This window comes from Pomacea canaliculata, linkage group LG7 (genome assembly GCF_003073045.1).
Source record: "Pomacea canaliculata isolate SZHN2017 linkage group LG7, ASM307304v1, whole genome shotgun sequence".
Taxonomy (NCBI): Eukaryota; Metazoa; Mollusca; class Gastropoda; order Architaenioglossa; family Ampullariidae; genus Pomacea; species Pomacea canaliculata.
In genome coordinates, this window is record NC_037596.1 from 26,682,285 (window position 1) to 26,705,807 (window position 23,523).

The window sequence follows — 23,523 nt, forward strand, 5'->3', positions numbered from 1 at the left end:
GGCAGATAACTCTGGCAGTCAGGTCGTCGGAGACACACACTGTTTGCCACTCACTGCCCAACCTTCATCTCCCACACGACCCATTTGAGTTTAGCACGAGGCATTCCAGTTAAACGTATCTTGTCACGATCTGTGAAATTAAATAATACTCAATATTCTACAATCTTTTTTCTTTAAAACCCCCAAACTAAGTGCAAAGTCTGAACCATTAAGTAATACAGTATATTTTATAAGATTTTTGTTGTTTTTTGTAAATAGTAAAATCATTGTTGTAGTCAAAAGCATCCCCTCCTTACTGATGTTACAGATGACGCCGACATCCTTCAAGGAGTCACAGTCGCTGGTATAGAAACCCTGATGGTCGCACTGTACTAGACTGTCTTCCGTTCCATTACAACGGCCAGCGTCAAGAATGTACCCAGTTCCTTGACCATATCTGTCTGAACTCACAGCTACTGAGCCGGTGCTGTCGGTATACACATTCACATGAGGCTTAGCAATAAATTGTACTCAACGCCTCTATTTATTTAGTGATGAGAATAACTACATAGGTGTCTTATTTTAATTTCTAGAAGATGGAAGTTATTATTGAATTTCAATTACTAGATTTTGGAAATTTTTGTTCGATCTTAAAGAAAAGAAAAGAAAAATCAACACTTCAAACAGCAATATTTCTTAAAATTAAGTTTTTATAAACAATGATTTTTTTTTCGCTCCCTGTGCCTTTTAAAATTTTCAGAATAAAAAGACAAACAATAAATCTTTTTTTTTTTTGCCTGCTGTAGCTCAAAACTAAAGCAAGGTTATCGACGATGTAGTACACGAATATACAAATTTTATATAACTATTGTATGATTCTCTACACTATGGTGAAACTTCATAATGGAGCGATATGATTCCAACATAATGTTTAATTTAGTTTTCCTCGACACGCTCTTAGAAGACAGGTATGTATCAGAAACCTGTTAAATCCTAGCATTCTGCAGGACACCCGAGCCTCATTCTTTCCAAATCTCACACCACACACTGTGCTCCATTCTCGGTTGAAAAAGATCTCAAGACGCCCAGCTTCTGACGTCCCGTTAACCAGACGTGCAGTCATCGGCTCACCTAATAGTTAGATAACATAAAAACCTCTTTTGGTTGATAAGTAATCACCCTTTTTCTCATATTACTTTATGAACGCTTAATAAAATGTAACAAGTGTGACAATTATTCTAAGCTCATCACGCGTTATGATAAAGTACAGGTAGTCCTCGACTTACGATGGGGATCCGTTCTTAACGCGGCGTCGTAAACCGAATTTTGACGTAAGTCGGATCATACGTTCATACAGTACTGTACCATAATAACAGTACAGTACTGCAAACACTTAGCCTATCCAAACACCTGTCCTAACACAGTACCCTACATCATTATCAATAAACATAAGTACAGTAAACTATTGTGCAGTACATTACGCTTTGTTATCACTGTCGCTTTCATAGGAGCAGATCCTGTCACGTGTTCAAGGATGCGATCTTTATCCTTGATAATCGTAGCGACAGTCTAACGACTAAGTCCTAATGACCTGCTAATTTCTGTTGCTGTTTCCCCTTCTCAGATTGCCTTATTATATCCACTTTCACCTCCATGGTGATGGCCTTCCTTTTCTTTGATGCACTGTTATCAGATGAGTCTACTTTCGCTAAACCTCGTAAGTGGGAATGAGTGTCGTAACCACGAAACGACGTAACTCGAGACCGTCGTAACCCGAGGACTACCTGTACATACATCACAGTCAAAGGCCGTGCCTGTAATTCTTTTCTTTTTAGCGGGTCCTAAACATATGCTGTAAACATACTTTGATTTTATAATATCTAACGATTGTCACCTTGGAGTAGGGTAAGCACAAGAGAATAGTAATATCATTTTATTGTGCAAGCGAAATATTATTTAAAAAATGGATTTTTCGTTCTTACTGATATTACAGATGATACCAATATCCTCAGAATGAGAACAGCTGCCGCCGTATAACACATTGTGTTGACACTCTTCCAGACTGGTTTCATTCCCTTTACACACCACGTCTTGAAGGAGAATGTTGTCTGACCCTTGTCCGTATCTCGCTGAACTTACAGCAACAGCTTCATTGCTGTGGAACACAATTATACAATACTCAGATTAATCCAATTAACATATACTTGGAAAGGACCAGTGACACATACAGTCATGTATTTCTTTTGTTGTAATATATGTATTACTGGACTGAGGAAATCTCTCTCTCTCCCTCTTTAACACACAGACCAATACTTATGCACAGACTTAATCTTATCTTTAGGTGGAAGCATTTAAAACTGGAATATTTTAAAACTAGATTTTTATAAAATAGTTTCTTGATCTGTTTACGCAACATTGTGTTTTGAGCCATTGCGCATAACTTAACAAGATTACGCTTTTTAAATTTCACTTAAATAAAAATAGAAAACAAAACTTTTTTGCCAGCAGTGTCTAACAACGAATACTTGATTATCGTCGTAATATGGCGAATCTCTTATCCACACACGGGCTAGCAAAGACACACACACAAACACACATACACACCACGCCTATTCAATAACATGATTTCGCATAAGCGTAGACTCGTTTTTCTCTAAACGTTTGGCCCCTTAAAATATAGCACAAAGCGTTTCCCAAGTACCTTATCCAGCAAACTTCAAGCTGTTTTTTTTTATTGTCATGTTTTAAAATATTACTACATTTACATAAAACTTAAAGCTATTTCAGTGAAATAGTAAAACATATTAACAGTTGCAGTCCTCAGTAATTTAATCTTAACTTGATACATGGACGGCTTTCTTAGGCCAACAAATGGAGTCAGGTGGTACCCGGCAGGGGCTGAAGACATTTGCAGGCAGTCCAATTAATTTTCAAGTTTAGATCAAATCATGATCGTGATTTACTGGTTAAGTTAATATTTAATTTCATGTTTGTGTTTACATTATGACAAGTTTACGAGATCCACATCAAGGAAAGCGTCATCACCGCTCACTATAGTCCTCCACCACTACTATCACCGCTACCGCCTCGATCCCTTTAATGATAATGATCATCATCATAACTTGCACAGACCAAATCCTAAACAAGCCGCCTTGCCCTTTGGGTCGTCCTACCGGTATTTGTTGGCCAGGAAGTAGATAAGATGCAGCAAAGAAGAGACTGGCCAACTGGACCAATCCTCTGCAGCTGATAAAAGATTTTGCGCCCCTGTCCATTCTTCCCTGTTTCTTAGCAACCTATTTCTTTGCTTGTTTGCACGTTATCCTTCATACACCAGCACCTTGAGAATTGTCTTGGTATAGTGTTATATCTGACAAAATTGTGTCTATTGTTTGTTTTATAGTTTTTTTTCTAAGTAAACCCGAGTATGAGGAATGTTTAAAAAGCGCTTTCTTATCGGCTTTAGATTCGTAAAAAATACAAACATTGGTGGTGGCTTTAAAAGCGTTTGGATTGTTGTTCGTTCTGATCTTCTCGATTTTAAGCATCCAGGCAGAGAATGAAGGTGATCTGGCGATGCACCAATCCATCGAATGAGTGTCAAGTAATTGGGTTTTTTTTTGTTTTTTTTTTTTGTAGGAGTCTTGTATGTTGCACCAGGTGAGGCGATAGCTCTGTGCAACGCTAGGAGGCGTACGCCATGTCATTGATTCCATTAAGGACAAATTTACTGCCCATTACTGGTAGATTTCTGGACTGACCTTGACATTCCAATCGCCGAAAACAACGAGGATTGTAAGACAAGTCAATTTGTTTATTAATTACAGTAAACAAAAAATAAAACAAAACTGAAAAATAAAACTAGGTCCACATAATTTTTCCCTGATTTCGATATTTCTTTTTTTTTTTTTTTTTGAAATTTAGTTTGACATTAGAAAACAACTGTTCTAATATCCATAGCTCAATTAACAAGATGAGCTGACAAAAAAAGGAGCAAAGGGGAGGGCAAGACAACGCACCTGTTGAATCCCAGCATCCTGCAGGCTGCCTTTGCCTCTCTCTGTCCAAATCCTCTGTTACACACCGTGCTCCATTCTCTGTTAAAAAATATCTCTAAACGTCCTGCATCTGACGTTCCGTTAACTACACGAGCTGACATCTGCTGAGCTGTAAATGTTAAGCAAAAGCACTTTAATTCAAGGAAAATCTTCATGTATTTTCTGCAATTCGTTTTTAGTTTAAAAGTCCTTTATGCAGCAATAGTCAAAGCTTTTAATTCTTTAATTGGATAATCGGTTTTACCCTTCTGGAAGCAACTTTAGAAAGATTTAAAAACTTTAAAATTTCATTGCTAACATATTTCTCAATTTGAAATATCATGAAAATCATGTATACTTTTATCTTAACATCCTTTACAGGAAAACGGCCCGAACCGATGGAAACGCAGATCGCAATCACTCTGTGGTCTGTGCGTGCGTACGTGCATACGAGTCTGAAATTGGTAGTAAGTTTTGTTTTTCTACAGGAGAAATTTTGCAGACTTTACAGGTGACTCGGAATTTCCTTTGCTATGATTATGGTAATGGCTTAATGTTCTTTGCTTTAGGTATAAAATAAAGTGTGCGAAGTTTTCGACGCTGTCTGAGGTGAATTGTCGGCCGTTGTCTGTGATGACCCTACACGGTAGTCCAAAGCGAACGACGTGACCCTTGAGATTTTTAACTAGGCTGAACTATTGACGCGGTTTAGTTTGCCAATCTCTTTGTGAAAAAAAAATTAAACCATCTGACAGATCTCATTAGTGAAGTTAAAGTTCTTGATATTGTCAATCATTTCTAAAAAAAAATTAAACCATCTGACAGATCTCATTAGTGAAGTTAAAGTTCTTGATATTGTCAATCATTTCTACTCAGTATATTCTTGCTTCATGCAGATATTAACTCCCGGACGAACTTAGTAAATGTGTGACATGACCGATCCGAACGTTTTGAGGAAGTCATATCGAGAACATGAGTAATCGGCCTTTTAACAAAAAAAAATCAGAATAATCTAGAAGGGTATAGTGGGATAGTGTAATTAACTGTCACCGGCCAGATCTAAACATCGAATAACGATTGGTTCCAAGACACTACGTGCAGGAAGTGAAGGCTGTGTTTTCCAAGCAAGGTAACCACTTTGATTGGTATGTTAGATTCGCCGCAGTCGTCATCGGGTAAGATCAGGGCAAAAAACCTTCGACACGAAAGGAAGCCGCGGCTCTAGGATTCCTGCGGTTTTCTGTTTCACCGGATTCGATCTGGTTTTGCACCTTTCGAGGAGCAGCAGGTAACCTCCCGAGGCACTATGGGTGTTTGCGATGGTGAATCCGTGGGTACTGGCAAATGCCAAAAAATGGACTCCTCGATCAATGGTTGTTCCTAGACCGAAAACCCACGAAGCCAGCCCATTGGCAAAACGCATCTGGACCGACTTTCGCATTCTAATTTTCTACCATCATTCTTTGGAATCCCGCAAATCTGACTTTCAAATGTTAACAAAACGCCTCTACCTCATTGTCCCTTAGGTCAGTATGAGGTGTATGAACTTGAACCACTCCTAGGTTCTGTGGTTTGAACGCTATGTAGATGAACGCGAGTCTGCTCGAGACTAGAGACCAATTGAGTATTGCCCCTGCTATTTTCTGTGGACGAGGAAACCTACTCCCAGTTGGTGCTTTCTTGTCTCATTGTTGTAGAACAGCCTGTGATAATAGGATATCACTATCTCGTCTGAATCCTTCCAACGAATTCGGCAAGCCCCACAACATCCAAGTCATATCGTTCCAGCCTTAGGCAGAGCTCGTACACTTTTCCATACTTATGAAAGCTCTATGTCCCAATGGCTTTTTCTATACATAGATATTGCACTTACCGACTTATCTTGACTGGATGCGTTGAACTCGTCTTCCTGTCTCTCTGGGACCCATTTTCTTACTTGGTTCTTAATTGTCCACGCTGGCCTCGGTCCCTTACTGGTCTTCGATATTCACCTGCAGTAGTCGAACACATATCTCTTCTTGGTAGGCGCCACCGAAGGATGCCGAACATTTTATCCTGGGTGACGTCGGAGCCAGTGTGACAATCGTTATTTGAACTAATTTCTATATGTTTTGGGGCAAGTACAAAGTGGCGGCTCCCAAGCCTTCCACTGCATTTTTTATGCTGGGGTTTTCTCTTCTAGCCGTGCTTCTCTCGGAAGGGCAACAGACTTGTAATTATGCGATGCTGAGAGCGGGAAGAATCTAGGCATACTGGCGAACGCAGTATCTCAGAAAGTTTATCGTGGTCAGTCGTGACCGTCCTCAAGCCCGCAAACCGTTTTGGGCGAAATCAGTTGTTCGTATAGCCAATTCACGGGATTGCGATGCACGTTTTAACGCGGCAACACGAGTTGCCATCGGTTACCAATCAGGATGTCCACCGGCCTGTGAGGAATCCTCAAATCCTTCGATTTCAAATGGGATCGGGAGACACTGTCCGATGTGCACACACCGTAGCCTTTTTTTTTTCTTTTTTTTTTTTCGTGCGGCTGGACCAAACGCAGACATTAAAGTCAAAGCAAACTCAAATGTCACCATAAAGAAAGGTAAACTTATTTATCATCCAAAATTTATAGACTGACGTACACCACCCAGGCCTGTTGCCAATGACCGTCGCAAGACAGACCGCACGCCCAATTAAAACCAGTTTTTAAAAAGTACAGGCGGCAAGTTTTTGCCCTGCCATACCCTAACATTACAAGTGAATAAATTCAATGCATGCTTTGTTTAAACACAGGACTTTGCCATTTTGGTAAAAATCTTTTATTACATTTAACACTTTCTTAGTTTCTTTTTATATTAGCTTATGCTTTATGCCAGTTCAAATTAAACGTTTTTAATTTGCAAAGCATTTCAGTCATACACTTTTCGGTTTGAATGATTTTTAAGTCCTCGTAAGTAACAACAGCTACACAAGGTTGTCTTGCTAGGCAACTTGCGGTACTCGACTTTGCGGATGACATCAGCCTGTTGTCCCACATGCAGCAACATGCACAAACACAACTCACTCGATTCCCAGAAGAAGCAGCAACGAGTGGCCTGACAACATTAAGAAGACGGAGTTAATGCGGGTCAACAACAAGCAAGAAGCACAACTCCAACTAGATGGGGAATGTATTACAGAGACTGATCGCTTCACCTATCTTGGCAGCATAACCAGCAAAGATCGAGGCGCATATGAAGACTAAGAAACGCAAGCAAATAAAGGAAGGGTTGCACTTTCCACATTGCGATCCATCTCGAGCTTTAGATCATTGTCTCGGCACAACAAGACCAACAGTTTCAATATGCAACATAAAGTCAGTTCTTCTGTGTACATCTGAGTCATGGCGTGTGAAAAAAAAAATCACCAACGAGATTCAGACACTAGTCAACAGATGTCTGTGCCACATCCTCAACATCAGATGACCCAAGAAGATGGCAAATACAGACCTGTGGGAGAGAACCAATCAGAAACCTTTCATCCAAGACATCAAGAAGCGGAAGTGGGGCAGGATCGGTTACAATTTGCTAAAGCCGGCCGACAATATAACGAGACAAGCTCTTAGCAGGAATCCACGGAAGATGCGCAGGGTTGGAGACACAGAGGAGACTTTAGTATTGACTTTATGACACCTCACGTATTACTATTTGCTATTAACATACTAGTCGTCAGGCTGTACTAGAGTGTTCTAGTCTACATTATTGCTTACAGAATTCGCGATACATACAGTCACCCAACTGTCATCGATATCGTGGGCTATTTGCAAGTAGAAGAAGACTACCTACCAAGTGTTAAACTATTTGTTTAAATTCAATTATACCTATAGATCCCGATTTTATATTTTCTTTGATTCTGCTTTTCTATTCTATTTCAGCTTCCTTCGCCGTGGCATAGCCTCTATGGCTTACATAGATTTAAACACAACTGGCCATATGGGTTTCACTGTTTACTAGTGTTCTTATAGCCGAGTAGGCAGAAGTTTGTAAAAGGGTAAAAGAAGGACAACAAAACAAGTATGGTAGGAACATTTTCTTGTCCTTACTGATGTTACAGATGACACCAACGTTATATGTGGGGCAGATGAGGGAATGAAGAAGTATGAGTATGCACTCCACCAAACTGGATTCTGTTCCTTGACAGGCCACATATACACTAACGTGATCTGCACCTGGACCATATCTTTCTGAGATGATATCTGCTGCTCCAGTGCTGTCAGTACACAGGTGTACACAAAAAAAGAGTATTGTAAAATGTGATGAGATTCCATGAAGAAAGATACACACACATGTAAACACACATATTCGCAGACATAGACGTCTACACACATTTCCGATAGAGATCAAAGAAGCATTAAAATAAAGTTTTGTATAGTGGCATAACAAAGTGAAGAGACACTACTTGTTTATCTTTAAACCTGTTTCTTACGCAAGATGTTCTTACCTGAACATACAAACAAATAAACCATTGTCTGCATTTGAATTATCGGTTCGAAATTAACGATCTTTGTACAGATGCTGTCCGGTCGAACTGAGGTCGTTCAAGATGGTGGATCCATGAACTTGAACGAATGAAGTTGAAATGGTCACTCATCTCTATGCCTTCTCGTTGATAATTCGAGATTCTATCTTTCCTAAGTAAACGAAGCATAATCTCGTACAGATATCTGGCTGGAAACTATTTTCAATGCAGAACGCCACTACGTCACAGCTCCTTGAGGAACACAGACTGACTGTTGTTCGCTGTCAAGTGTCCCAACCTGCTGTGCCATGGTCTGTTATATTGTGGTTTAGTTGACACAGTGTCTCATACCCTAAACAAGTTAGCTTTAGTCTGTAGACAAGGGGTTAGTGTTGTTCCGTACTGAAACAATGGATGGATCAATCTAGAGCAGGGGTGGGCAATTAATTTTCCCACGGGGCCGGATGAGAAACTGGAATGGTTCTAGAGGGCCGGATGAGAAACTGGGATGGTTCTAGAGGGCCGGACTAATATAGTTAACTCAGTTTTACCCAATACTGTATATATAGTATATTTACTGGTGAGCGGCCAGCGGGCCGGCCGGTCAGAGACAGGAGGCGGGCCGGATCCGGCCCGCGGGCCGGCGTTTGCCCAGGTCTGATCTAGAGGCTATGTTAAGGTGGTGCTGTACCGCATAGATAGAGCTAGGCCGAGATGCTTATTGTACATTATAAGGGTTAAACTACTGGGGGGGGGTTATTTCATAAAGTTTATGCAGTCTAAGGGAGAGGCTGGAGAGTCGAAACAGGTATTTTAGGGCTTAGTTATATATTAAAGCAGGGCAAAATTAATAATTGAAGATTTGATTAAATTTAGTAACAGAAATATTCCTTTCTTCTTGTTGGCTAGAGACCGCACGTTAGACAGAAACATGACAGACAGTGACGGAGTGCTGGAGTTGTTACGTAACGGATGTCGACTCATTCATTCATCTCGTCACTTGTTTCAACTGGTTTCAGCTGACTACAAGTTATTAGGAAGCCCGCCAGTAGGGATGTGGTTGAACATAGTAACTGTCAAGATTCGCAAGTTATGACAGTGCGTATAAAAAGAGTGACAGCGTGGGTTGTTTGGAAGATTCTGGAAGGATGCGTATGATGTTTATATTGTAAACGGGTGGCCAGTCCTTTCCCTCTCGAGAAAACGCTGAATGCCGCTTCGATTTGCGCGTGGACTGTATCCGCCAAGCGTGGCATCAGAAGTTCTGTTGGTTAAAATTAACTGGGGTTTTTTTAAGTCTTTTTGTTGTTGGTTTTTTTTTTCAATAGTGTACGCTTATCTTGCAGTTTGCAATAATATTTTATACGGTAATCCCAGTTTGTGTGGCGGATATCCTTCTGGACTACCTCGATAAATTACGACGACTGTTGGTCTTACAACCAGCCCTTCGTTTTGACATGTCTGTTGCCCTCGTTACTTCTTTGGACCTCACTTCTTTCAGTTAGAGCAGTGATGCCCAACCTTTTTCGACCTGCGGGCCATATCCATTTCGGACAGCCGTGTCGCGGGCCATATCCATTTCGGACAGCCGTGTCGCGGGCCACTTCACCGCAAAAATACAAAAAAGAAAAAAAATAGAGCAGATACCATTTTTTTTATTAGAAACAAGTTGTACTTACCATTAATTATGTAGTAATTAGTGGGATATTTGAAGTTGTTTTCCCGAAACCAACTTCTGAATGTCTGGCCTCATCGTAGAGACACCAAATCGGAGCACTGAATCGAAATGTTCGTCCATCGAAAAAAAGATTGAAAGACGCCCCTACGTGGGGATAAATACTTCTTCCCTTTTTTCGTTTTTTTTTCGGATTTTGTTTTTTTTTTTTTTTTTCGTTCTGTGTTTTTTTTTTTTTTTTTTTTTTTACTAACATGCGGATTTCCTGCACTGTGGGCAGAAGTTTCGCGGGCCGGATGGCACCGCGTCGCGGGCCGGATATGGCCCGCGGGCCGTAGGTTGGGCATCCCTGAGTTAGAGGAAGGGTTTTTATAGAGGTTGTGAGGCCAGTGACCAGTTGTGATTTTATATTTGAAGCACGTCTCTATCCATTTGTGGCAAAGATGTTAGGATCACTGTCTGAACGTTCCCCCGGTCGCCCCGAGAGAACTGTTTCAAGTGCCTGCAAGAGACCGTGAGCACCAGAGTATCTTGTATTCAGTTACAAAATTGCCGACTACCTACAGTAGAGTATGCTGTCATTGAGTTTCTCTACAAAACTCAGACTGGATGGAGGGGCGAATAGCAAGTGTCCACGTGGCAGAGATTCTATAGGATGGGAGCTTCGTCCTTCGCACTCTTATGAGGAAAAGGCACTACGTGTGTGAGTTTGTTAGGAGAGTAAATGCTGTTACCTTGTAGTAAACCGTTTCAATCAGCTCATCTTCTTCTGTCCAATCTCGCTATATATATATATCGTATTATCAGCATGAAAGAATTAAAAAAAGAAGAGGTACAAAGTAAGAAAGAAGAAGAAAGATAGAGGGGAGACAGTAAGAAAAAAGATAAAAAGTATTGAAAGAAAGAAGAAGGAAGGAAAGAAAAACCAAAAAGATAAAAAATAAAAAGAAGGTAAACATAAAGATGAAAAAAAAACAGAAGAAAGGAAAGAAAGAAAGAAAGAAAGAAAGAAAAAAAAAAAGAAAGAAAAAAAGAAAGAAAACCAAGAAGAAGAACAGAAATAAGAATTTGAAGAACAAGAAAAAGCACAAAAAGAAGAACAAGATAGCGCATTTTATCTGGAATGGAGGCGAGTTCAATGCGCTTTACATGATGAAGAGTGTCGTAGGGATGAAGGCAAAAGCACATAAACACATGCCAGGAACATGAAACATTTTAGTGACGAGAATGTAGAAAAACAGTGTAAGCCAGTTACAGTAGATATGTCCTCAAATGATAGATATTAAATTTACTGCACGGAGAGACAGATACAGGGCAGAGATATCCAAATACTGGAGAAAGTGAATAAGATAAAATCTGATACTTGAGGCAGGGAACACAGGGAGAAAGTGAGACAGAGAATCGGAACTGGCAGAGCGAACTGATTTGACAAGCTGACAGGGTTGGGGTCGTGACCAACATAAAAATACATCAATAGAAACAACAATGCATAAACTTTAACACCATAAAACAATATTTTAAAATTGTAGTATATATATATATACATGAAGAGTTAACAAAAAAATGTCGGAAACGAGACAGGTGTAAACCAAGAAAAATCGAAAATTGATACAAAGACACAGACCTGTTAAATCCCAGCATCCTACAAGCCACTTGAGCTTCTTTTTTTCCAAATCCCGCACCACACACTGTGCTCCATTCTCCGTTGAACAATATCTCCAAGCGCCCTGCCTCCGACGTCCCATTAGCCAGGCGTGCTGCCATCTGTTTATCTGACACGTTTTCGGGTTAATAATAAATCTTCCAATCTGAGAAATACAGTGAAATCTGTATTGTAAAATTTTTAAAATCCACAAACATTAATTTGACACGTCTGAAACTGTATTGTACAAACGGAATAAATTTAGCATCTAGTACTGCCAACAAAAATAAATGTTATCTTTGTTGAGTTTTTAATCACACTGCTATTTCATTTTCTCGTGGTGACTCATAGGTAACCCAATAACACTGATATACTTTCATGATTTTAACGATATTTTAAATTATTTTAAAGCTATGAAGGTAACTGTTTGTCGATTCATGTACTTAAAAAGCTTAATTTCAATCTTATGACATAATGTTAAGTATGTTAATTTAGGTTGTAAGCTTTTAATGTAAAGGTCGCTTTTTGACAAGCAAACATTTAGAATTGTTTTACCCCACTCTCAGAGAAGTACAAACTTAAGTTTATAGGTCAGAGTTTGTAGTGACCATTACCTACAGGAAAACAGCTTGCTATTTTGACAGATAACAGAACTTTTGATTAGTATACCTTCCATACAGACATCAGTTTTAGGAGGAGTGGTATAATAGATACTCAAAAAGAAAGAGAATAAAATATTTATGTAAAGGTCTACATGCACACGAATACACGTGTACAATCTTAGTATTCTTTTGACTCTCAACCTGATAAAAATATACTGTGTGGATAATTTGAGTCCAGAAGAAAGGTAACTTCACAGGAAGAAAACAAGGCAGTGAGGCGAAGAAAAATTATTCATCCTCATAGCTTTGATGTTCTTCCTTTTGCAGCCTCTCTGAGAAGAAAAATGACAATCAGCAACTTTACACTTTTGAGACCCCATACTTCCTTCTGGTCTCGGCATTTACATACAGGTATGCGGACCAAATGATTCAATCAAAGCGGCTAAGCCCCTTGATAAACTTTTGTGTACGTGATGTTTTTACATCTGGGACATTTGAAAGACCATCATTTGGCATTTTTAAAAGGTTTTTGTAATTGGAACACGCTGAGTGCTACGGAAACTTTGTATTACTTTGCTTTTAGATAGAAGTGTGATCAAACAAAGAATTGTTTGTTTGTTGGTGTTTTATTCCGTGCCAGCAACTATATCACGGCAATAAAAGTAATTTTAAATTTAAGGGTTTCGGGGTAAATCTTCTCAAGTCATGTATCTTTAAAAACAAACCAACATAGTAAGTGAACAAGGTGTAAAAGAAAAAATGAAGTGTAAAAAGGAGTGATGAAGCCCAAAAAGAAACACACACCAGAAATCAACACAACACACCAGAAATCAAGAGCGAAATATCAGAATGTAAAAAAAGAAACTTAAATTTGATGATAGAGTCCTATCCTTTTTAAAAAGGTAAAGACTGCTGCCGATGGGACGGACCTAAATAAGACAAATAAAGAATTTTCTGCCAAAAAACTGTCGACGGATAGTCTGGAGCTCTGGTTAAACAAACAAAGAAATGTGAAGTTCTTTGTGCATTGTCCTATGATTCCATGTCTCCGGTGTCTGCTTGCTATAACGATTCATTGCTGAGTGAGGCATAGCTGCAATGACCTATATTATATCCGTGCTTTGGTAATCCTATCTTGAGGACTATCTCCTGGAAATCCACCGGCTTAGGCGTGTGTTATAATAAAAACGAACGGTACTGCAACAGAGTTGTGGTCAAGGAAAGACCGGTCTTGATTTGCTGTCCATTTTCCTCCATCCTTACTACCTGTCCAAGGAATTTTCTCAGCTGTTTGTCACTGCTGAGCATATCCACCCACGCACCAATCCAAGACCGCCGCTCAACTGATCACTGATTTTCCAGGACTCTCCCAAGTTTATCATCGAAGATTTTAATCATTGACGCCTTACCGGAGTATTTAAAAGCTGTGAGATATACATACTGTTCGATCATATGGAAGAATTCTATGATGGACCTTTTGTCACGATACAGTCCCTAGTGCTTACAAAGCTCTGTGCTTAGTAACCCTAAAACGTCGTAGTACAATATTCTTCTGGCGGTTAAAGCCGGGAGCAAGAAAGTAAAGGGTTTTGCAGTCTTAAGCAATCAGCAAATCCTTTAAAGAACATCCAGTATCCCGGATCATAAGTTGACGTGAATTCCTACTTTTGCGGTCTGGCCGCATGTGTAACGTTTGTATGGAGAACCAATGTTCACCGCAACATTCACTGCAAGTGCCGTACACCCGATCAGTTCTACTGGCCTTTGTGTACTAATAAAGTTGTATTGTACTGTACTGTATTCTGTGTGGAAGGTGTGTTTTCGTTAAACGCCTGACTTAACATCGTTTATTCATATGTGATAGGTTAAAGTCAAGATGTTGAATCTGACGCATATTTTGTACCCTGCGTGGCTAAGCTAGCGAGTAGTTCAAGTGACTTTTCTATCAAAGAGCTCAGACATTAATTTGTAAATCGTGTGCAGGACAAGATGATGCGATGATTTTCCAGGAAGTAAAAAGGACTATTTTAGCCGAGCCAACTTAAGGCTATATCATGGAAAATAACTCAACCCTGTACATAGATGTTACTTTCATTAAAAGAATAACATTTAGCGTTTACCCATTGCGCCAACAATACTCCAACTGAAGACACATATATCTGTAATCCATTTCAAAATCGCATCTTGCGTTTAACTAAAGTTAGAATGACATATGAAATTCTTGGCAGATAAACAACTGTTCGCCAACAATAAGCCATTGATCCACAAGGACGTTAACTTGGAAAGTTAGGAAAAAATTCGACACAGAAAGCCAAGCGGGAAAAAGGTAAATATCAATTTAACGTGTCAAAAAAAGTGTGGCTGAAACTAAACAAAATGGTGGGTCGTATGACAAGCAAGAAAATAGGTATCTTGTAGTGGGCCTTGTTAATGTCACGTTTTACGATGTTTTTGACGTACATGACCTCTCAAGAATGGGAATTGGTTTGGATTTGGTTTCCTGTAACCGTGTAAATTTTAAATATCTCAACTATCGTGGATTAATTTTTCAGACCTTCAAATCACACGTTTTGAAGAAGGGATGCTGAGATCGTGCGCCCAGTAATTAGTGCCAAAAATCTCGTTTCTTTCATCTGTTACTGCCGTCAATTCTTTTCTAAGTTAGGGACTTTAAACATTGTTCCAGCACCAGGCTCATGCAAACAAACTAAATCACTTTATGCCATTAACCATGAGTCCTATGCTTGCATGGATAGGCTTGTGTGCAAGAAATTAGTTAATGTAATTGCTGATCAGTTGGATCCTTTTCCTAAAACAAAGCGAAAAAAGGAGTGGGTTATCATTTGTTTTATCCTCTACAACTTAGTAGCAAGTCATCTAGATAGTAGTGGTACATAAATTGATATCATATTTTTGGAGTACAATTTTTGTCTACCAGTAATGGTTTTGTCTACAGGTAATACAGGATGGGGAGGTTCCATTATACGTTGGGAAAGCTCAAACTGCGATGTATGCCGTGTCATGTTGGTAATAAATACAGGAGCTCTGCCAGTGTGAGCTGTTAACCAATATTGTTTTTCATATACAATAAAAAAATGTTTGTGAAGATTTTTCTAGTATCTTTCTCTAATTAAAATGCAGACGATATGGCATTTGCTTATTAGCTACAGGATGAAGACTCGCTGCCATGCTATTTTATTTCGTTTTAACTCCCAACCACACCACTAGCTAAAAGTGATAAGACAGTAGAACAGGTGCAACGTTGTAGTGCAATACTGAGTATCGTAATACTGAGTGTAAGCAAACATAAAGCTGTTGTTAAAACCAAAACAAAATAGTACAAGGACATGTATAGCAGCATAAAAGGCCCACTTCTTATTCAAATCAGATTTCATTGGAGAAGCTGGGACCCTAACAAGAAGTGAAAGAAAGACCACAATTCGCGAACCTCCAAATAGTGCAATCTGTTTATATTTGCAAGGTGAAAGGTACCTTTCATACACGTTTACTCTCCTCCACGTACTGTTTATATAGGAATCTTATTTCAGCAGGAAAGCAATTGCAACCTCTATAAAGTATTACACATACATTTGGAGAATCTGTGGTGATCTTAAAGTTATTGGCTTATGGATATGCATACAGGGAGGGTTCACCAATTATATGTGCTTCCTTTTTACAATGGGGTAGTAGTGCCACTGCAGATCATTTTTTTCAAGAACTGAGTAGCACATGAATATGTGCCAGGAAAGATTAATGTCAAACAAGTTCCTCTTGTGAACCCGAACAATCTATACCTATCTGAACTTACCACCTCTTCACATCAAGATAAGTCTGGCGAATAGTTTCGTAAAGGCTTTGAAGAATGATTCACAAATTTTACAGCATGTAAGTCAAAAGTTTCTTAAATTATGCAATGCTAAAATAAAGAACGAAGTTTTTAAAAATCCATAAATCAGAGATATCCCTTACTTGAAATGAAGTTGACTAATTAGAAACTGGAAGGATGACGTAACTTCTGTGCGGCTGTCAATGTTTTTTTAAAGAAAAAAGGAAATATGATAATTATAAAGATTTGGTGGCAAAGATGCTGATTAATAGAAAGTAGGAGCTCGAACGTCACAAAACAATAAACTTTCTTCACTCAAACCTAGATTTCTTGCCCCCCAACATAAGTGATGTCAGTGATCAACAAGGGCAATGCTGCCACCGAGACATCCTAGTCACTGAATACCGTAACAAAAGAAAGTGCAGTCCAAATATGATGGGCGACTTTTGTTGGTTCTTACAGAGGGAATGTAATGTTTTAACAGGATGAAGTCAAGATACCAACGTAATCTTCCACCAACAATAGTTGACTAATAATATTACAGCATGCCCTACCTGTTAATCGGCTTAACAAAGAAATGGCTTGCAACTTAAGAAAGTGAGACGTGCTAGCTGTTAATAAACTTTACCAGTGTAATGAGCATAATTCAATTATAGAGAAACACATGAATTACTTATAAATTTTTTACTTTGTTGTACAGTGTTTTAAAAATAATAATAATATTTGTCTGAAACACCCTGGAACATATTTGATTTCTAGTCTAGTCCATCAAAGAAAGGTATTTGGAAACTAAGAGTCATTCCTAACAGCACCATAATTAAATTTTTAACAATTTAAATAAAACACTGGAGTAATTGTAAATGTTTTTATATTACTAATCTACGCACTGATGGTGCACACGACGCCGACATCCTGCCAGTTACCACAGTAGTGTCTGTAGAACCCCCAGTGTCTACACTGCGCCAGGCTGGTTTCGTTCCCCACACACCGCAGGTTAATGAACAGAACAGGACCAGAGCCTGCTCCGTACTTGGCTGACCACACGGCTACTGCTGTTGTGCTGTCATCAGAAACAAGTAGAAGAAGACAGATATTAAAATACACTTTTGCACTGATAAAAGAAAGAACAAGAAAAAGAAAGACAATAAAAAGAAAGAAAGAAGAAAGGAAGGAAGAAAGAAAGAAAGAAAGGAAACAAGAAAGGAAGAAGGAAGGGAGGGAGGAAGGGAATGAGGAAGGAAGGAGGGAAAAGAGGAAAGAAAGGAAGGAAAAAAGAGAGAAAGAAAGGACGAAAGAAGAACAACAAAAGCAAAGAAGAACAACAAGAAGAAAGAACAACAAGAAAGAACAACAACAAAAAGAAAGAACAAGAAGAAGAAAGATGAACACTGGGGGATCTACAGAAGAAGTTCAGTGTCCACTAGCTTCATGGTTTTTGCCATCTTTGGTCTTTTGCTATCTAACATTTAGTGATGCTGTCTCACATATTGCTTCCAAATTTTGCGAGCATCTACTGAAGTAGCAGCATTAGTAGGAAACAGTCTCATCTGTCTTAGCCTTCAGTTGCAGGGTGATGGGATGAACATCAATTAAAGAAATTATTTCAAAAGCTTATAGGGGAGTATAACCAATTCTTGCAGCCCTATGCTCCACTGGGGGCGAATAGGAATAATAGGAAGAAGAACCTATTCATGAAATCTAGAGATACATCATTGAGTGCACCAGAATTTAAGCAGTTGCTCATGTTCTGTTCATCTGTATGCTAGGATTATTTTATGAATTACCTCTGTAGTCACATGGATTAAAGATGTTTGATTTTTTTGGCTAGGTGGTATCTTATTTTCTGTCAAAGATTTCTGGGAAAAGCACCAGCTGTCTGGCCTTTTAGGGGGCTGACAATGATGTGCTCTCTAGACACTGAATGGCTTCAAACTTGACTAGATAGCAGTTTTCATTGTTTGTTAGGAATGTTATACATAATTGTCTTCACACATTCTGTTTGTTACATTTGGTTGGAGTAAGACCATCAAACCCCCACCCAACCTTTGTTTTCTGTGCAAATGATGTAAGCTCTGTTTCCCTACATTCCTGACAAAGTACATAAATAACTAGCATTGCAAGTTCACTCAAATTTGTAAATGTTCGCATCTAGTCCTGATTACTACCGAGCTTTGCAGCAGAAATGAAAACTTCGCTTTATTTTCAGCTCGCTTACCACATGACTGATGGCGATTTCGACAGTCGAATTCAGTTCACTAAGTTACTTTTTTTAGCTGCTACGACGGTCTAAGATAGTCCACGTGGTTTTTATTCTTTCGCACGTGGTATTTTGAGAAGAAATGAGCGTCTGACAGGCACAATGAACATTTAATATAAAGCGTTAATGTTTTAGAAAGAAAATATCCCAGAACTAGCTTTGAATTACTGTCGAGATTGTTTACATCCGGAGGCCATGACAGTTGCCTTGTGGGATACCCGAACCCTTCCGAAGCGTGTTCGTGTGACCTATGACCTCGTCTAGGTCGGCATTAGAGAATTCTGATTGGCTATATGCAAAGTATGTTACGCATGCATCCATATAAGGAAATTTCCGACCCTTTGTGTCGTCTAGAAAAGAGCTTGTATCATAGCGTGGAGCCTTCTATGGGTTCTGACACAGCCTTTGAAAATTCATGTCATGACCTTTCGACCGATATACGATGTGACACAGTTGCCCACGTAGTAGAGTGTGTTGCTATGTTCCAAACATTCTCTATTCTCGCTAATTCTGCGCTCGGGAAAAGTAAATAGGATAGAAGTAGATGTTTTCATTGACAAAATAGACATATTTCTAGATTGTTCTATGAAAAACCACTTGGTGAGTGGATAGAAAAAAATATACACTTTGATAATATGAAGTAATCTCAAAATGGCCAAAATGTAAAATTTTTGACAATTTTATGACCGGTGTCTGGCCTTAACACCTTTTTGTAAGCGTGTGTGACAGTATGTGTTCTATGTTTGTGATGACCGAAAAAAGCATTTGTTCTTTGGGCGAGTAGAGCTTGTGTCGTCTGGTGCACTGTGATACAGCCAACAAGTGCAGTTGTAGAAGACGAAGCGCTGGGTATGTCCGGCCTCAGTGTGTACTTAGCTTTGTAATAAACAGACCACACAGGCTATACTAAAGTCAGATACCTAACTTCTAGAGTCTAGACACTTCCTATGGGGGTAACTCTTGCTTACTTCATCCCTCTTTCTGTCTGTAATAAATTTGATTTAAAGTTGCTAGTAGCAAAGTTATAACGAGCATAAGTAAAATAACATTTATAACAAAGCTTTCGTTATCATATTAACTTTATTATATATTACTCACGCAACGTTATTCTGGTGTGCTGATTATCAAATATAAAAAGTGTAAATTTTAATGCAGAAAGTAATCACTCAGGAAAAATATATATTATTAATTAATTAAAACCACTAAATTAAGTGTCGCTGATATTTTTCAACTTAAACATTAAGTATGTGTTTTACAACAAAAGAAGTATTGACCGTACATGACATTTTCTGGTGTATGAAGAGAGATAATCACAAATACTGGTACGTTTATGAATTAAAAATATAAACCACAAAACAGCTCATTACACATCAAATTATTTACACAAGATGTTCATTACACAAGGTTATTTCAACACATAGTCATCAAGTGTTTTGGAAAGCTGCAGAATGTGTACGACTTTCCTACCAAACAAGAGGTGGACTGCGAACTATGGACGGTTGTATGTTTGCATACTGATGATGTTGGTGTCGTAGCCTGAACTATAATAGCATCAGTTTCAACTCCACCTATTCACCTAGAAATCGCCCTTCGTCTAGTTCTACACAGCCTCTGCATACTTTCCCTCTAGCTCGGCAGGTTGGATGAGGTTCTTGGCACCGCACCTGTATCCCCTATTGGATAACCTGCTTGTCTGGATCTGTTTCCACTGGTCACTCGAGCCACATCTTTGTTATCTTATTCGTTGCTATCATTTTTAAAACTCAGGGTGAAAGAGTATTACCTTTTCTTGCAAGTCTTTACGACCTAAATTTTTGAAAATCTGCATCGCGGGATATGAAGATATGGAGGCAATCAATTGATCAAAATTAAAGTAATATTTAATGCACTTTAAACACATAGCGTTAGAAAAAAAATCATACACCTCTATCAGAAAGCAAATGCAGGACATACAGGTGACCATGTTTGCCTGATACCTTCTTGTAACCGCCTAACTACTGTCCACGATAAATGTAACGAATATTACAAAGACATCCTGTGCCACATATTTTCTTTCCTTTGTGAAAACGCCGAAATTGAAACACAGTCAAGGTGGTGAAGCGACTTAGAGGGCTCTTCTCTTTTTTCAAGATTACTAAGCCATCGTAAATTCTTCAGTAAACCTCAAAACACGTTACTCATACAGCAGGGTGTCCACTTGCAATAGGACTGTAGAAGAATCCCTCACTAAAAGATATTTAAAGTATTCCAAAGCGTACACTTGTAAAGCTCAATAGCTTCGAAAACCAGTAGCATCAAGTTTTTAATGAAAGTTTGAAAAAAAACACTGGTCGCAGAAATAATACGTGTAATAGGACACAATATTTTGAAAATTCATTTTTGAGGCACAAATCATTGATTTTGACTGCTACTTACACTGCATAACCTAAATAAATATAACTTTATCCACTTGTGGTGAAAGGGACAGTGGTAGTGGTTTATTTTACTAATAAACCAGGCACGAATATCTACTGTAATAACAAGAGTTTTCCTATCAGAAGCAATAGTGATCCTGAAATCCCTTTAAACTGATCACTCTCCATTATAAGTCTAGACATTATAAGTCTACTGGACTTTTATGTCAGCATGATAATTATCCAATGATTAAAGTGTATCCAAGGGATCAAACGTGTAAAATAAACGTATATCTTGTTAGTTAAATATGTTTCATAATTGGGTTAGACTACACATACCTGTTGAATCCTAACATTCCGCAGGCTACAGAAGCATCTTTCTTTCCAAAATCGTCATCACACACTGTGTTCCAAGTTCCATTGTAAAAGATTTCCGGATGTCCTGCTGTGCCATTAACCACACGAGCTCTTAACTTTAGAGCTAAAATAGAAAATACAAATAAGTTGCATTAATAAATTGTTTACTTCTTTGTCATAAATAAGTGGGAACACTCTTTGAAAAAGTGCTATGTTGCATGATTGTTAGATGGATACATTTTTCTTCTTCTTTTTTGAAGATGTGCTTATAAACATTGTCCTCGCTCTATGTAATTACAAATGTTTTATTATTATTATTCAGAACGATTACTTCGAACGATTGTGTTTGCTACGCGGAGAGCCCTCCCGAGTAGACGCAAAAGATATGGTGGTCTGTTGACCGTTGGTCTTCTTTGTCTGGAACTTTCCCGAGATTAGCGAAACGTGCCTTGCATGGAACTGGTATGAGCTCCCACGTGTACTGTCCCTTACACCAGTGTGCACTCAGTTCCCGTCACCAGCTGGCCTGATGTCGCACCAGATAGGAACCAGCGCCTGGCTCTGTGACCAAAGTAACGTGTCCCACTGCGCTACCAGGAGTACATCGATGCTATTCAGGGTTAGAGGTCAACCTCCTTTACACTCTGGCTTAAGTGTGGTCTGCACCCTTCTTTCAAGTTCCAACTACCGGTCTCTTGTGTGGTAAAAAGACGGCCTGGAGATAGCTGACAAAGCACTTGGCGAAAACTGGAGTTTTCAGCATCCCATCCCTCTCAGTGCCTGCTCAACTTATGGCACCCACACTACTGTGCTGTTTCTACTTTTTCGTGACAGCGTATCTCTAAACGTGGGATGTGATGAGTCGCTATATTTTGCTACTGTCCGTTTATCCCCAAACAACTTGACATTGAGTTGTCTTATAGCAAGGGTTACGTTTTTCTACTCCTAGTACCGAACTTGCATTCTTGTTGCTGCTCTAGTTGTTGTGTTTTTCTTCTACACCCAGTGTCATGTGGTAATTTTAATAGGGATATTAATATCAGGCACATCTGGGTCTAGAATAAAAGTGTCGACGCGTCCACACCCAAAGAAAACTTAAGTAATTAAAAGGGCCTTCAGTACAGGATTTTAGAGAAGCCTCCTGTTAATCAGACGACCTTAAATGGCCAGAGCAGATGAATACAAGAACAGCAGCGAGCAAAGAGTGACCGCTGCCGCAAACGGAAGTAGGAGCCATACCTGCTGAAGATAAACCCAATGATAACTGTCATATTGCTTTGGTCTCTTGTAATCAGCAGTCTGATAACCTAATTGACATGACTTGTCATAAAATGCTTACTAATCTTGTTACACACCCTTAGAGAATTTCATATCCTTGACAACTTATTAAAGTTATTACAGTAGTATTATGCCTACTTACCCAGGCCTGGCACCAACAGCAGGTACATGAGGTAAGCAGTGACCACCCTGTACCTCATGATGCTCGTTGACTCTGGTGATGAAGACTTACAATGATGGTGTGTCTGTGACTGACAAGACACTGGACGTCGACTGCAGCGCCGCAACTTTACATACAGCGACCAGGATGTTAAGGTCTGCGAGCAGCGATTGGCTGACATGTCACGTGCCTGGCTGTGATTGGTCGGCTTTAATGTTTTATCTTTTTATGTCTGTCTCTTTCCCTCTCGCCGCCTTGGGACGTGCGGTTATTTCTGAAGTGCAGTGGGAGTCGTGAGGTGCACTGAGCCCGAGTTCAGATATTTTGAAAGACAAGGGAATAAACAAAGCGTGGTGTGGGATATTCTTTTTTGTGCGACTAAATCTCTAGTCATAACAAATCAAAATTAAATTGTTCAGCTCACATCTTATCCGGTGTTTATGTATCCAGTAATATTAAGTTTATTTTGTTCTTTAGAATGTTTAATATAACCAGTATTCCCCCCGCTGCCTATTAGCACAACTTTACAGTATTTTTGCTAGACTTGATACCAATGTAATAAGTCACAACAATGTAAACTTTTGTAGGTAATGACTAGGATGAGTGTTTTCAGAACACTCACAAGAGATTCTTTAGTTCGAAATATGTCTGACAGGCCTCAGTCATATGTGGAGGAGGAAACACAAATTCTAAGAAACTGGGTTTTTTTTTTTTCAAAGTAAGAACTGCATGGAAATAAAAACTTAAATGACTGAAGGCCTTTGTGGTATGCTTTGACAGGAAGACATGATCGTTAATTTAAAAGAGGACCTGGAAACTGCTCCTTACGGTAGAA

At 39.1% G+C, this 23,523-nt stretch overlaps 2 protein-coding genes across 2 annotated transcripts; both read right to left on the reverse strand.

Moving 5' to 3' along the window:
- Positions 1-50: 50 nt before the first annotated feature.
- Positions 51-11,937, reverse strand: LOC112567568 (deleted in malignant brain tumors 1 protein-like). Its single transcript, XM_025244264.1, has 7 exons — positions 11,798-11,937; positions 8,083-8,249; positions 3,999-4,146; positions 1,962-2,134; positions 963-1,110; positions 297-466; positions 51-130 (listed from the first exon to the last, which is right to left on the reverse strand). The coding sequence occupies exons 1-7, from the start codon at positions 11,935-11,937 to the stop codon at positions 51-53; spliced, it is 1,026 nt and encodes a 341-aa protein (XP_025100049.1).
- Positions 11,938-17,122: 5,185 nt separating this feature from the next.
- LOC112567569 (galectin-3-binding protein-like) lies at positions 17,123-22,823 on the reverse strand. The gene is made up of 3 exons (XM_025244265.1): positions 22,671-22,823; positions 21,233-21,374; positions 17,123-17,303 (listed from the first exon to the last, which is right to left on the reverse strand). Exons 1-3 carry the CDS (start codon positions 22,726-22,728, stop codon positions 17,123-17,125), a joined length of 381 nt encoding a protein of 126 aa, XP_025100050.1. The 5' UTR covers positions 22,729-22,823.
- Between the last annotated feature and the right edge of the window lie 700 nt (positions 22,824-23,523).